Source organism: Pezoporus flaviventris, unplaced genomic scaffold, assembly GCF_033815535.1.
Source record: "Pezoporus flaviventris isolate CSIRO_AGI_PZ_B2104156 unplaced genomic scaffold, CSIRO_AGI_Pfla_v1 ptg000125l, whole genome shotgun sequence".
NCBI lineage: Eukaryota > Metazoa > Chordata > Aves > Psittaciformes > Psittacidae > Pezoporus > Pezoporus flaviventris.
In genome coordinates, this window is record NW_026892673.1 from 533,126 (window position 1) to 546,132 (window position 13,007).

Sequence of the window (13,007 nt, forward strand, 5' to 3'; positions counted from 1 at the left end):
AATATACATAAGACAGCAAACAATCCAGTCTACTTGGATTTGCTTGCCCATTAAGATCTACCCCTCTTTCATTAATCCCCGAGAACTAAACTACTTCTCTGAAAAGAAATTCTTGTTAACTCACTTCACAAAATAAGCCAGATGTCAATTTCTAGATGTCCTGTACAGTACTTTTTCTGCAAGACAATGTTTTTATAATTACCCCTTAAAGAAAACTTCATTGGATTACAACTGGCCCTGTATCAATGCCAGATCTTCAGGGATAAAAAAAATTTACTACTATGTTACATTTTCACAGCATTTATCACATTTTGCAAGCACTGCACTACACAGCACTAAGTCTTCCACAAAACTTGGGTTACTTTTGCTTACACATATCCTTCAGGGGCACATTACACCTGGTAGATATGCCCGGCTTTAACACTGGTCTATGCTCACCCTCCCTCCACAACTGCCACATTGCTACTTTCTCTTGGATACCACCCAAGATATAACCAGAATTCTCCAAGGGCCTCCCTGTCTGAACTGTAGTCTTATCTGATACCTTACTGTGTTCAGCTCTGGGGCCCCCAATGCAAGACGGATATGGACCTGCTCGAGCGAGTCTAGAGGAGGCCATGAAGATGTTCTGAGGGCTGGAGCACCTCTGCTCTGGAGACAGGCTGAGAGAGCTGGGTTTGTTCAGCCCAGAGAAGAGAAGGCTCCAGGGAGACCTTAGAGCAGCTCCAGTGCCTAAAGGGGCTACAAGAAAGCTGGAGAGGGGCTTTTGACAAGGGTCTGTAGGGACAAGACAAAGGGGAATGGCTTTAACCTGACAGAAGGGAGACTCAGATGAGATCTTCTTTCCCTGTGAGGGTGGTGAGGCCCTGGCACAGGTTGCCCAGAGAAGCTGTGGCTGCCCCATCCCTGGCAGTGTTCAAGGCCAGGTTGGACCTTGGAGCAACCTGCTCTAGTGGAAGGTGTCCCTGCGCAATACTAAAACTGTTTACTCCCATCCTTGTGTTTAAGATGGATAGAACAAGATTAACTTGTATGCTTTTCCTGGTCTTCATCTCAGCAATCATGTTACCTGAAGTCCTGTATATGAAGGGTCAACTGTTTGAGGTCTGGGAGTTACAGCATGGACTATCCATCCCATACCTGCAGATACTGTTCTCTGTAATATTCTGCAATCCCTTCAGAACATTAAATCCTGCCCTCAAGGCAGTTACCATGCAAGAGAGCAATGCCACTGCAAAAGGTCCTTTGCACTGTCACTCCCTATGAGATGGGAGACAGTAACATGCCCTTAACCAAGAGATAGGCAGTCCCTGAACTATTTCTCTTTTAAATCCCTGAAAGGATCTATGCCTTGATCTTTCAGAGATCTTTATGCTCTTGTGTCTGTGCTGACACCAATGGTAAGCACAGCAACTACTCTAGGTAGCAGCTGCTGTTCTGGCCAGTACGTCATGAACTGTTCCATTTAGTCAAGAAGGTAAAGCTACCACTTCAGCTCAAACTTTGTTCATTAAGAGACCTGAAAATAGCCTCTACAAAACCCAATGAATTCACAAGCTGTGCAGAAGAGTCTTTATATATCTGCTAACAGCACAAGTGAATAAAATCTGCCTCAAGCGTGCATGCTGAAACAACCCAAGACATCACCAGAAGGTCCCAGAATCAATTCTGTCCTCCCACTCTATTCTACCTCAAAGCCCACAGAAAGATAAGCACTCCAAGGCTTCATAATGTGATCAAACTGGAGAGAAAAGGTTGGCAAAATGAAAAGGTAGTTGCGAAGTTTGTGTGCAATAAAGCAAGATCCACTTTACAGGCTTTAGAGTGCTTGACATGAGCTGTAATCTCAGCAGTCTTTCTGCTGTAGTTCTACAAGAATAATGAAATTTTTGTCCACTAAATTAAGCTCCACACTAGTTAAGATACATAATTAATCAGCAAGTCTACAGTGTGGAGAACTGATTTGCTAGTGCTGGATGTCTACAGTCCTGCAAGTTGGAAATAAGCTTCAGATGATATATGCGGCTCTTACCCTCAGTGCAGTAACAAAACTGTTTTTCAAGTTGGTAGCTATGCTCATCAGCAAAGGTTCCCTGCACGTGATCATGGCCATCCCAGCAGTCAGGTTCCGCATCATATGGTGCGCGGCCACACGCATTCGAGACTCCTCTGAATCCAGTGCAAAGTCCTTCCTGACTATCTGCTCACAAGTAGTCATGGCAATCTTAATAGATCGATCCACCACTGGATGGACAAGCTCTTGCACTGCTCGCTCGATTGCCTGCCGCACACACTGCTTCAACTGTGGGTGGGCTTGGAACAGCAGGATCTGGAGAAGGGTTAGGGAAGTGAGAAAAAGTTCAGAAACTGTGAATGTTTAGGGTAGATGGGATTCTAATTTACTTTAAAGTTTACCGTCATAGCTCATTTGCAGCATGGCACTCCCATGTTCCACATGAAGCTATTACAATATTTGACAAATCTTTAACTGGGACATGACCATTTTTTTTTCAAAGTTGCACAATGCAAAGACTAACTTAAGAGCAAGGTCACTGACTGGTCAAAGGGAGCATGGAAGTTCCTTTTAAGCTTAAGCCCCAAGAGCAACTATCCCAACTGACACTTATTGCCAGAAAAAAACTTGATACTAATATCACAGTGAAAGATCACTTGACCATCAAGACTGCTAATGCAACTACTAACCACCCCCAAAGTTCTCCATTTGATTACTTGTTAGCATGCACCCACTCCATTACTTTTGAGAAGTGACTCTCCAATAACTTCAACTTACAAACTGCTGCTCCCACCAGCTGAGTTCTGTGGTGACACTGGTGGTAAGAATTTTTATAGCAAAGCAAATCAGCTCTAAAACTTACTGTTGGATTTAAGGTAATGTGTGGAGCCAACCCTCCTAAAGAATAGACGTTGATGTCATGGTAACTGTACTGGGGCTGTGGAGGAACCGTGGCTGTACAAGTGGCACTGGTAGCTGGAGTTGTAGAAGCAGCTGTAGAATACAAGAACGTTTGTATTGAACCATTACTGAAAAGCAAATGCTTATAAGTGGAAGTATGTGATTCTCATTTAAACCAGCAATAAACCAGTAAGTGATCAAGAAACTTTGCACTTTGATCATGAAGCCTCCTAAACTTATCAAGCAATTTTTATTCTCCGTTTTCCCAATGATTAGTACCAAACTAGCTTCAGCACATTTTAACAGAGCTGTTTGTTATGACACAGCTTAGCTCCCGATGTCCTGTTAATAGATCATCCTGCTTCACTCCCTTCTAAGGAGTAGCTACACAGAGCATATGTAGAATTAGCCCTCAGGATGGCTTCCATTCCCTTCCCATCTTTCACAAAACTATCAAAGGGCTCTCAAGCATTTAGCAATGTTACAATAGCATATATAGCTTCACATTTTTCTTTGCAGTAGCATAACCTGCCTTATATGAACTTCTAGAATGCAGCTCTGGATTCTGGATGTACTTACTAGTTGTGATGGGTGGTAGCTCTTCCAGCTGCTTCATGTCCTTCTTTGGAGCAGACAGCTGCTCATCTAGATTTTTCAGACGATCCTTATCTTTCAGGAGGCTTCCAGGCTTCAGTTCATTGATGTCTAGTGCAAGATTCTTGCAGAGCACCTCAATCTCAAACTTCAGATTCAACTGCACAACAAGTCTAGTTTAGGTTACATCACAATACCCAAAACGTTTACTGGGATGCTTGATTCCCAAGCTTCCCATTCTAACCCCAGGCCTTTTAGAGACTGAGGATTACACGAATATCTTGCATACGGACCTCACAGGAGAAGAATTTCATCCAAGTTCTACCAAATTAAGCAATGCCTAATTCTCCCCATGATAAAGTGAGAGGTGAAATCTGGTCCTTCACAACACACCCCTCTTGACCAATATGTCAAGAAAACCTCACATTCAGTAGGTATAGGAAAGAGAAACAGAAGTTTACTTTTAGATCATGTTCTTGATGTAGCTCAGCTAAAACATTCATAATGGCCATTGTCCATGGATTTGGAGGCCTGAAGACCTACAAGAGACAGAGGAAAGCAGCATGACAAACTCCTTGAATCATCTGGGTAACTTAGGACTAGAAATTTGTGAAATATGAACAGCTATGTGTGCACACAGCCATAGAAAAGCTTGTACAGCTGCAATTAGGGTTGCATTTAGTACTCTGACTGGAACTAGATTAGGAAGCTAGCTGAACATTAAACTGAAAACACAATGACCCAGTCCTTCTGTGAGATCAGTTCTATGTCAAGCAGAACTGACAAGATCTGATAAGGGTCAAAGAGGAATGGGGGAATAAAATAATAATAATAATAAAAATAAATAAAAGAATATATCCTAGAACCTCTTCAATGGCATCTGTTTCTCAATAGAGTTCTGTTCAGGGATATAACAGTGCAGTTCAGCTCACATGACCTAGACTGCAAAAATGCACAGGCCATGTACTTTCCCTCAAAACAGAACTCCTTCACTTCAAGCCCTGTCATCCCTTTTCTTTCTCTCCATGAAATTCAATCTACTTTCTGTCATACTTGCTTTGCCACTTGAGCAATAACTCTGTCAGCACAAAGTCACTTACCACACTCCTGACACTAGATTCTAAGACTTTGGCAACAAATGGCACTACATAAAGCAATTCCTGCTGTCCCTTTACGTATGCTTCCAGCAGTAGCGATTTCACATCCAAATCCTGAAAAATACATCAACAACTGATAAGGGGAAGAGGGTGGAGAAAACAGCAACCACACTGAAAAAATTCTACTTAAACCCTATTTCCTTATAGGACATACTGGCAAGGCTGAGCCACGACAGTACTTAAATTTGACATACACTTACATAGCAGCAGTTACTTCTTTAACAGAGTTACAGATATACGTTTTTACAAAGAATTTATTTTGGCAAGAACTTTACTAACTTTTCTAATATAATATTTAGACGTCTTAAATGACCAACTCTGGAATCATACATTGTACTAAGCACACAAAAAAGTGGCACCAGTAGGGTGATAAAATGTCCCAAACATGCTGTTATGCAATAGCATAGGCTATCAATTTCCACCAAACAAATCCATAAAGACAAAAGCTCACCGTGTGCAAGATAGGCTTATTTTTAGCCAGTGTAATCATTCCCAGCCAGTGACCAAGGTTCTTTAACAAGGAACGGTCTGAGAAGTTGGCTGCAGCTTTATCTGATGTCAGTAGCACCTAATGAAATAAAAGCAGCTCAAGCAACAATCATAATCAGACTCAAAATCCAAATCCAACAGCTGATCTGACTGAAGACAAAGTTTTGGAACATGAAGTTCTGAGCTCCAATCACATTACAGAGATACTCAAGAGCAGCCTTCACATCTCAGCAGCACCCTGTAAATCTGCTCTGTAATGATCTCAAAATCCTTTTCTTTCAAGAGGGTCAAAAAGGAGGGTTACACTTTCCCAGACCTTCCCATTTACTGTCAAGACTGTTACAACTACTCAATTACTAAACTCTAACTTGGCAAGGCACTGCTACTTCTTAATGCTCCACCACAGACCTGAAAGCACTTCTTGGGAAGCCATTTAATTCACATTTCAAGGCTCACAAGTATTCTGCCTGTTATTTCTGTTCCTTAGCTTCGGAGAAGCAGGAGCTGAACAGAGCAAGGTCAGCTGTGCTCCAGAGAGCCAGGAGATTCTTTTGCGCTAATAGTGTAACCCATGGTGGTCAGGTTTAAAAAAAGTGCTTGCTTGACAAACTTGTTTCACCCCCTCATCTCTTCTGCTTGCTTCTCCCACCTCCTCCCCTTTACATTATCTTAGCCCTCCAGTAAATTTTGGTTGTTACGCCCCATCTTTTACAAGTGTGGTTTTCTTATCTCTACACTTTCCCCACACAAAAAAACTAGACCATAATCAATTTTCCCCTAGGTTATAATTTACAAGCTTCACATAAATTTAGGGTCCACCTACATAAATGAATTCAAATGCAGATTTGCTGTCTCATTATACAATCCAAATTAAGTCTTTGGTACATTCTTGATGGAAAACAGAAGAATCTTAGTATTCATAAAGGTAATCTGTTAGTTCAATTCTAAGTTAGTAAGAAGATTTTTGAATGATATTCCATATATGAAGATCACCAACATAGTAAGCAAGTATCAGGAGGAGAACCTTCCTAAATCTGTAAACCTACCCCAGTATTAGAAAACTTGTGCTACTTACCTTGATATTTCTGTAGGTTTCATTCAGAACCATTTTATTAAACTCTGGATTCTTAAGTGTGTCAAGGAAGTTTGAATACAAGCTGTGAAAGTTGGGCTCAATACTAACTCTCTTCATCACAAGATACTGTGATACCCAAGGCATGAACTCTTCTTTCACTGTTTCCTTCAACTCTTCAACCTGTCTCCATACCAAAGAAAAAGCAAGCCACAGAATATGTAAGGCGATGACCAAAAACTTCTGGGGTTAGCTCTGACACATAATCATGGCCAGTCAATTGCTTTTAACACTAGGTTGCTTTTTAAAAAAATGCTTTGAAATCAGCATCTCATTATCCAAAGATCTGCTCAACCAATAAGGACAATCATGAAATCAGCACAACATAATAGTTTAATTCTCCCTCACTTAGCTATTTACCAGGTAACTGCAAAATAAATATAGGCATCTTAGGTTAAAGCCATCTGTCCACCAGACAGCTCAGCTGGCAGCAGTACTGCAGACCTCCACTGGTTCACTAAAAATCCAGCCTGAAATACAAGAGTCCATCAGCTGAACCTTGCAATATTAAATGGTACTCAGCCCACTTATGATGTATTTGTTCAAACTTGTATTAATGTTTTTCAGAAACTTGCATTAGTATTTTACAGTTCATTCAAATGACAAATAATCAGGAAGGACTATCCAGCAATTACTCTGGGCATCTAATAGAAGTGCTTTCCTGAAAACAGAGCATTACTGACCTAGAACACTTCAGTACAAAGGATATGGCTATACAGAAGCAAGGAAACTTGTAGGAGAAAGCAAGGAAACTTGTAGGAGAAAGCAAGATGAAGATCAGCTATCTTTTACCCAGCTCTCCTTTCCCTGAAAAATTGTATCTCCAAAGAGATTCAAGCAGAGTGCTGGAAACTACCATTTCTTTACAGTGTGCTCCCTCCCAATTTTTTGCAAGTTGGAATTTTTGTAGAAACATCATCACCCACCACTTTAGAATGCATTTCCAGAAATATATGAAAAACTGACTTTACTAGAGTTCTTCCATACTTGCCTTCTGTGTCATATTTGACTGAGACAGATTATTGAAGATGAAAGCAATTTTTTCCTGGACATTCTCTGGAGGTTCCACAATTCTCTCAGCTTGATCTGTTGCTACTAACAATGTATCAATGTTGGTAGTATTAATGGAAGGCTGGAGGGAGAACAGGAAGTTAAAAATGGACAATATCTTGAGGAGACATCAAAAGAAACTTTTGCTCTGTTCTGTCAAGTGAAAAAAAGACTTGAGTTCCATGAGGTGACATCTACTGTTTCAGACGCATTATCAGCAGCATTCTAACAGAGCCAAGTGGGTTTCTTACTCTACAGACCATGATCAATACACAGCAGAAGAATGCTACTATCTACATAACATAATCAGGTGTGAAAGACATTAATAGCTATACTATGGACTGTCCCCCCAATTTGTTCACAACACTTTCAGCTACCTTTAGTTTTTGCCTCCTTCAAGTTTGAAGAGCTTATTTTAAGAGAACTACACAAAGACAGTAACAGGGAACAAGACAGGCTCGACTTGACTTTACAGTGCATCAGTTACCACACAGTAACAGCTCTACACACGAGACCTCAGCACTTTCTGTGGAACAGAATCTGCCAGCCCCGATTCTGCCAACCCTGACTCTGACTGGCAGTTCAAAGGTTTGTTTATGGAAGTGACTAAAGATCTGGAAAACCTAAAGCAGTGACAACTGCTAGGTCAAATGTGATTTAGTGTGCGGCAAGTGTTCTCAAGCCCCAAGCAGAATACCAGCTGCCAACTATTTTAAGAGTCTTATTGCAAGTCATTAACAGAAATGATGGCTCTCTGTTTTAATAATGAAAGCCTCGATAAACACATTTCTACCTGACACTATAATGAGTCTGCAGTTTCATGATCAAAAATGCCTTCTCTCTACAAAAGCATTAGCCATATTTTAAAAGGTTACACCCTTTAGATATATAATCTGGAACACAGTTGTGCAGAAATTAAAGTGGATTTTGTCTATATGTACTCAATCCAGATAAGCAACATAACTCTGCTCCTGCTCCAGTAAAAGCAGTGGCGTGACAGACTGCTTACCGGCACATCTTTCTTGAAGCTGACTCCAGTTGGTCGGGTGATTGTAATAGTTTTTGCAACAGTGGTGGTGGTTGAGGTGGTTGCTATAGTGCTGACTTGGCCAGCAAGAGGAGTTTTTGCTGGAACTTGGGCCTGGGCCTGAGCCTGGGCAAGTGCGATACTTCCAGGGGTGGTGATTGAACCCTGCATCTTCACAGGAGGATCTCTGGATTGCTGTCCATATTCTATGTACTGAAAATGGATGAACAAGCACATACATAAGTTCACATGCAGCTACAGAAATACAGGCTGAGTTTTAGCATGAGCAGAATAAAGGTTTGCCAACAATCTTTAAAATAATTGACATTAATGCCATTAAAAGAATCTGCAAACTACAACTTCAGACTTATAAAGCAGATCTCGTCACTATTTACTTTCTTACTGGAGAGGAGCCTCAAGCTCTACCTCTGACCTCAACAAAGCATCAAGAGCGTTAAAAATTTTAGAGCACTGCGCAAAAAAAAAAAACCACCCCTGCAAGCCTAGGATAGCAGAGCAAAAGAGGGGAAGAGCCAAAAAAAAAAACGTGCCAGTTTCTCGATACTCACAAAGGTTGCCCAGAGAAGCTGTGGCTGCCCCATCCCTGGCAGTGTTCAAGGCCAGATTGGACAGGGCTTGGAGCAACCTGCTCTAGTGGAAGGTGTCCCTGTGGCAGGGGGTCAGAACTGGATGAGCTATAAGGTCCCTTCCCACCTAAACCATTCTATGATTCTATGCAGCTGGCAACAAAGCAGGTAAGAAGTCTTACCCAAAGAATCCTACAGCTACATAGACATGGTAAAGTCTGAAGTTCACAATTATTAAGCAAAACCACAGTTCTGAAACAGAGACTTCAAGATTTTACATCTTCTACAGTAGAAAATTAGTTCCTTCCTCCATGTAATAAATTTACCCAGAAAGTGGTAACATCAGAGAACAGAATTTCACTAATAGGTTTCAGACTATATTGGATTGTGCAGCTTTGGGGAGATGGCCTCTCTATTTTCATGTTAGAGCTGACCATTTTTCCTCAGTTAGATCATGCTCTCAAGCTCTGCCAGTGGGATTAGTTTTTCTGTATTTCTATCAATGAAAGCACCTTCGAGGCAGACACCATGATTAACACTGGTTTGGACTGCAGAGTATTCCTATTACTCTGATCAGACCTTCAGGAATGAAATTTTTCTCCTTTTTCCTCACCTTTATCTGGATTATTTTGACAGGTCTAAGTATGAAACCATATAAACCTCACTGAATGCCTTCTATTTTAGAGGAAAACTCAAAATCCTTAAGGGACTGGAATATGAATCCACTGAGGGACTGGAATATGAATCCACTGAAGCACTTGAAAACCTTTGCGCACAGCGGTGTGCACTGGTTGATCATGCAGTTATAGTCAGGCTGTTATTTCTACACAAGCAACCCAAACATGTTTATGGAAACAGAAGAGGTACCATATAACCACCTTCAACTGCCCACCCTACCACACAGCAAAACCTTTAAAGAAAAGGCATTTGACTCTGTGGATGTACACTGCCTAAAACTGTGACAGGTGAGACTATGTTTCCAAAGGAAAAAAGGAATTTGCTCAAAAAAAATTAAAATCATAGAAAGCCAGTGTGCTAACACAAACACTCACCTCTTGTAAGTGATGAGGGAACTGTATAAAGTGACTAATAGAAGCCAAGTGCTGACAATACTGAGGATAGTCCTTCAATCTGTCAGATAGAACAGATGCATAAGCACAGTTCAGAAACAGTATCACAGAGAAATACAACAGTGGTGTGTCATTCCCATGCTGCATCACAGAATTACTTCTGGACTCCTTGCAACAGCTGTGCTATTGTCCTGTGTTCAGCTGTAGCAGGTTTTTTTCTCCTTCCTAGAAGCTGGTGCAGTGCTGTGTTTTTGACTTTAGTCTGAGAACAATGCTGATAGCAACAACTAAAAACATTGGTGTATTAAGTAATGTTGACTCTGACCAAGGACTTTCTCAGTCTCATGCTCTGGCAGGAAGGAGGGGAAGCTGGGAGGAAGCAAAGACAGGACACTTGACCCAAACTAGCCAAAGGGGTATTCCATACCACAGCACATCATGCCCAGTATAGAAACTGGAGGGAGTTACCCAGAAGGCCAGATCGCTGCTGAGGTCAGGCTGGGTATTGGTTGGTGGGTGATGAGCAATTGTATTGGGCATCACTTGTGTTTATTGTTATCTTTTCCTTTTCCTTTCCAGTTTCATATTTTCTCCCCTGGTTATTTCCCTTATCATTATTATTATTAGTGGTAGTAGTACTAGTTTTGTATTGTACTGTTATATACTGAAAAATAACAGTTACAGCTGAACCTAGGACAGCTAAAAGCAAAGCATCTTCTACAAATTACATTTTGGTGCAAAACTCATTTGAAATTAATTAATTTAACAGGAAAACACAAGGTTTATTCACAGCAACTTATCCTACATCTCTATGCTTCTGACTGAGCACACAATTCACTTCCTCCTAAGCACTTCTCTGTGGATAATGCTTTTCAGTCCATCCTGCTACTCAGAGCTTGTATTTATATTCAGTTTTTGCAGTAAGATTGTTGGATAAGTAACTTGTAGCCTGGCTCAGTGTATTTTAAACAGCAAACCAGAGTACCCCAAAACCCAAAACAGAAGCTTCACCTATGTACACCAATTATTAAAGTTCGACTTATGAATGCTAGATGCTGCTACTACTCCTTGAGAGTAAAATCTTTAGGTCCTGCTTAAAATGGTTCTTAAGAGGAGTAAGAATACAGCTAAGTTTCAAGCATGTCAGCCTTAAGAGTCTTTATTCATCCTGCTCAGCTAACTCCATAACACAGTATCCAACCACGAATGCTGCAAGCAACAGCTTTTACTAAAGATTAAATAATTCAGGGCAGATGAACGATAAAAGAAGAATAAGGCTAGAAGATAATGTGCTGCTTGCTTAAGAGTCCACACATTTCTACTCATTAACTAATTGCAGGAAGCTTTCTAATGATTTTCAAGTTCAATTATCTTCTTAGAATGATAGAATCACAGAACAATCAGAGTTGGAAAGGACCTTAAGATCATCTAGTTCCAACCCCCCTGCCATGGGCAGGGACACCTTACACTAAATCATATCACCCAAGGCCTTGTCCAACCTGGCCTTGAACACTGCCAGGGATGGAACATCCACAACTTCCCTGGGCAACCCATTCCAGTGCCTCACCACCCTAACAGGAAAGATTTTCCTCCTTATATCCAATCTAAACTTCCTCTGTTTAAGTTTTAACCTGTTACCCCTTATCCTATCACTGCAGTCTCTAATGAAGAGTCCCTCTCCAGCATCCCTATAGGCCCCCTTCAGATACTGGAAGACTGCTATGAGGTCTCCGCGCAGCCTTCTCTTCTCCAGGCTGAACATCCTCAGCCTGTCTTCATACGGGAGGTGCTCCAGTCACCTGATCATCCTTGTGGCCCTTCTCTAGACTTGTTCCAACAGTTCCATGTCCTTTATATGTTGAGGACAACAGAACTGCACACAACACTCCAGGTAGAGGGGCAGGATCACCTCCTTTGACCTGCTGGTCACGCTCCTTTTGATGCAGCCCAGGATACAGTTGGTGTTTTGGGCTGCAAGCACACGCTGCTGGCCCATGTTCATTTTCTCATCAACCAACACCCCCAAGTCCTTCTCCACAGGGCTGCTCTGAATCACTTCTTTGCCCAACCCATACCTGTGCCTGGGATCGCTCTGACCCAGGTGTAGGACCTTGCACTTGGCATGGTTAAACTTCATGAAGTTGGCATCAGCCCACCTCACAAGTGTGTCAGGGTCCCTCTGGATGGCATTCCTTCCCTCCAGGGTATCAACCGAACCACACAGCTTGGTGGCATCGGCAAACTTGCTGAGGGCGCACTCAATCCCACTGTCCATGTCAGCAACAAAGATGTTAAACAAGACCGATCCCAACACTGATCCCTGAGGGACACCACTCATTACTGGTCTCCAGCCGGACACTGAGACATTGACCACAACTCTTTGCGTGCGGCCATCTAGCCAGTTATTTATCCACTGAGTGGTCCATCCATCAAATTGATATCTCTCCAATTTACAGACAAGGATGTCGTGTGGGACAGCGTCGAACGCTTTACACAAGTCCAGGTAGAAGACATCTGCTGCTCTACCCCTGTCCATCAGTTCTGTAGCCCCATCATAGAAGGCCACCAAATTGGTCAGGCAGGATTTCCCCTTAGTGAAGCCATGCTGGCTGTCACCAAGCACCTTGTTGATTTTCATGTGCCTTAGCATGCCTTCCAGGAGAATCTGCTCCAAGATTTTGCCAGGCACAGAGGCGAGACTGACTGGTCTGTAATTCCTTGGGTCATCCATTTTCCCCTTCTTGAAAATGGGGGTTATATTTTCCTTTTTTTCCAGTCATCGGGAACTTCACCTGACTGCCATGATTCCTCAAATATGATGGACAGCGGCTTCGCAACTTCATTCGCCAGCTCCTTCAGGACCCGCAGATGGATCTCATCAGGATCCACGGACTTGTGCACATTCAGATTTTTAAGATGGTCTCGAACCAGTTCCTCTCCTACAGTGGGCCTAAGGTCTTCATTCTCACAGTCCCTGCATCTGCCTT

General features: G+C 42.0%; 1 protein-coding gene across 13 annotated transcripts in view; it reads right to left on the minus strand.

Moving 5' to 3' along the window:
• The window catches only part of LOC133282497 (CCR4-NOT transcription complex subunit 1-like), an 89,786-nt gene that overhangs the window by 15,811 nt on the left and 60,968 nt on the right, over window positions 1-13,007 (minus strand). For all 13 annotated transcript variants that reach the window (XM_061478493.1, XM_061478494.1, XM_061478498.1 and 10 more), the window contains 10 exons: window positions 10,003-10,081; window positions 8,346-8,576; window positions 7,278-7,418; window positions 6,230-6,409; window positions 5,117-5,233; window positions 4,609-4,719; window positions 3,970-4,047; window positions 3,494-3,668; window positions 2,877-3,007; window positions 2,033-2,329 (listed from right to left, as the gene is read on the minus strand). In XM_061478493.1, the coding sequence (XP_061334477.1) occupies window positions 2,033-2,329; window positions 2,877-3,007; window positions 3,494-3,668; window positions 3,970-4,047; window positions 4,609-4,719; window positions 5,117-5,233; window positions 6,230-6,409; window positions 7,278-7,418; window positions 8,346-8,576; window positions 10,003-10,081 (1,540 nt within the window). The remainder of the gene's footprint in view (window positions 1-2,032; window positions 2,330-2,876; window positions 3,008-3,493; window positions 3,669-3,969; window positions 4,048-4,608; window positions 4,720-5,116; window positions 5,234-6,229; window positions 6,410-7,277; window positions 7,419-8,345; window positions 8,577-10,002; window positions 10,082-13,007) is intronic.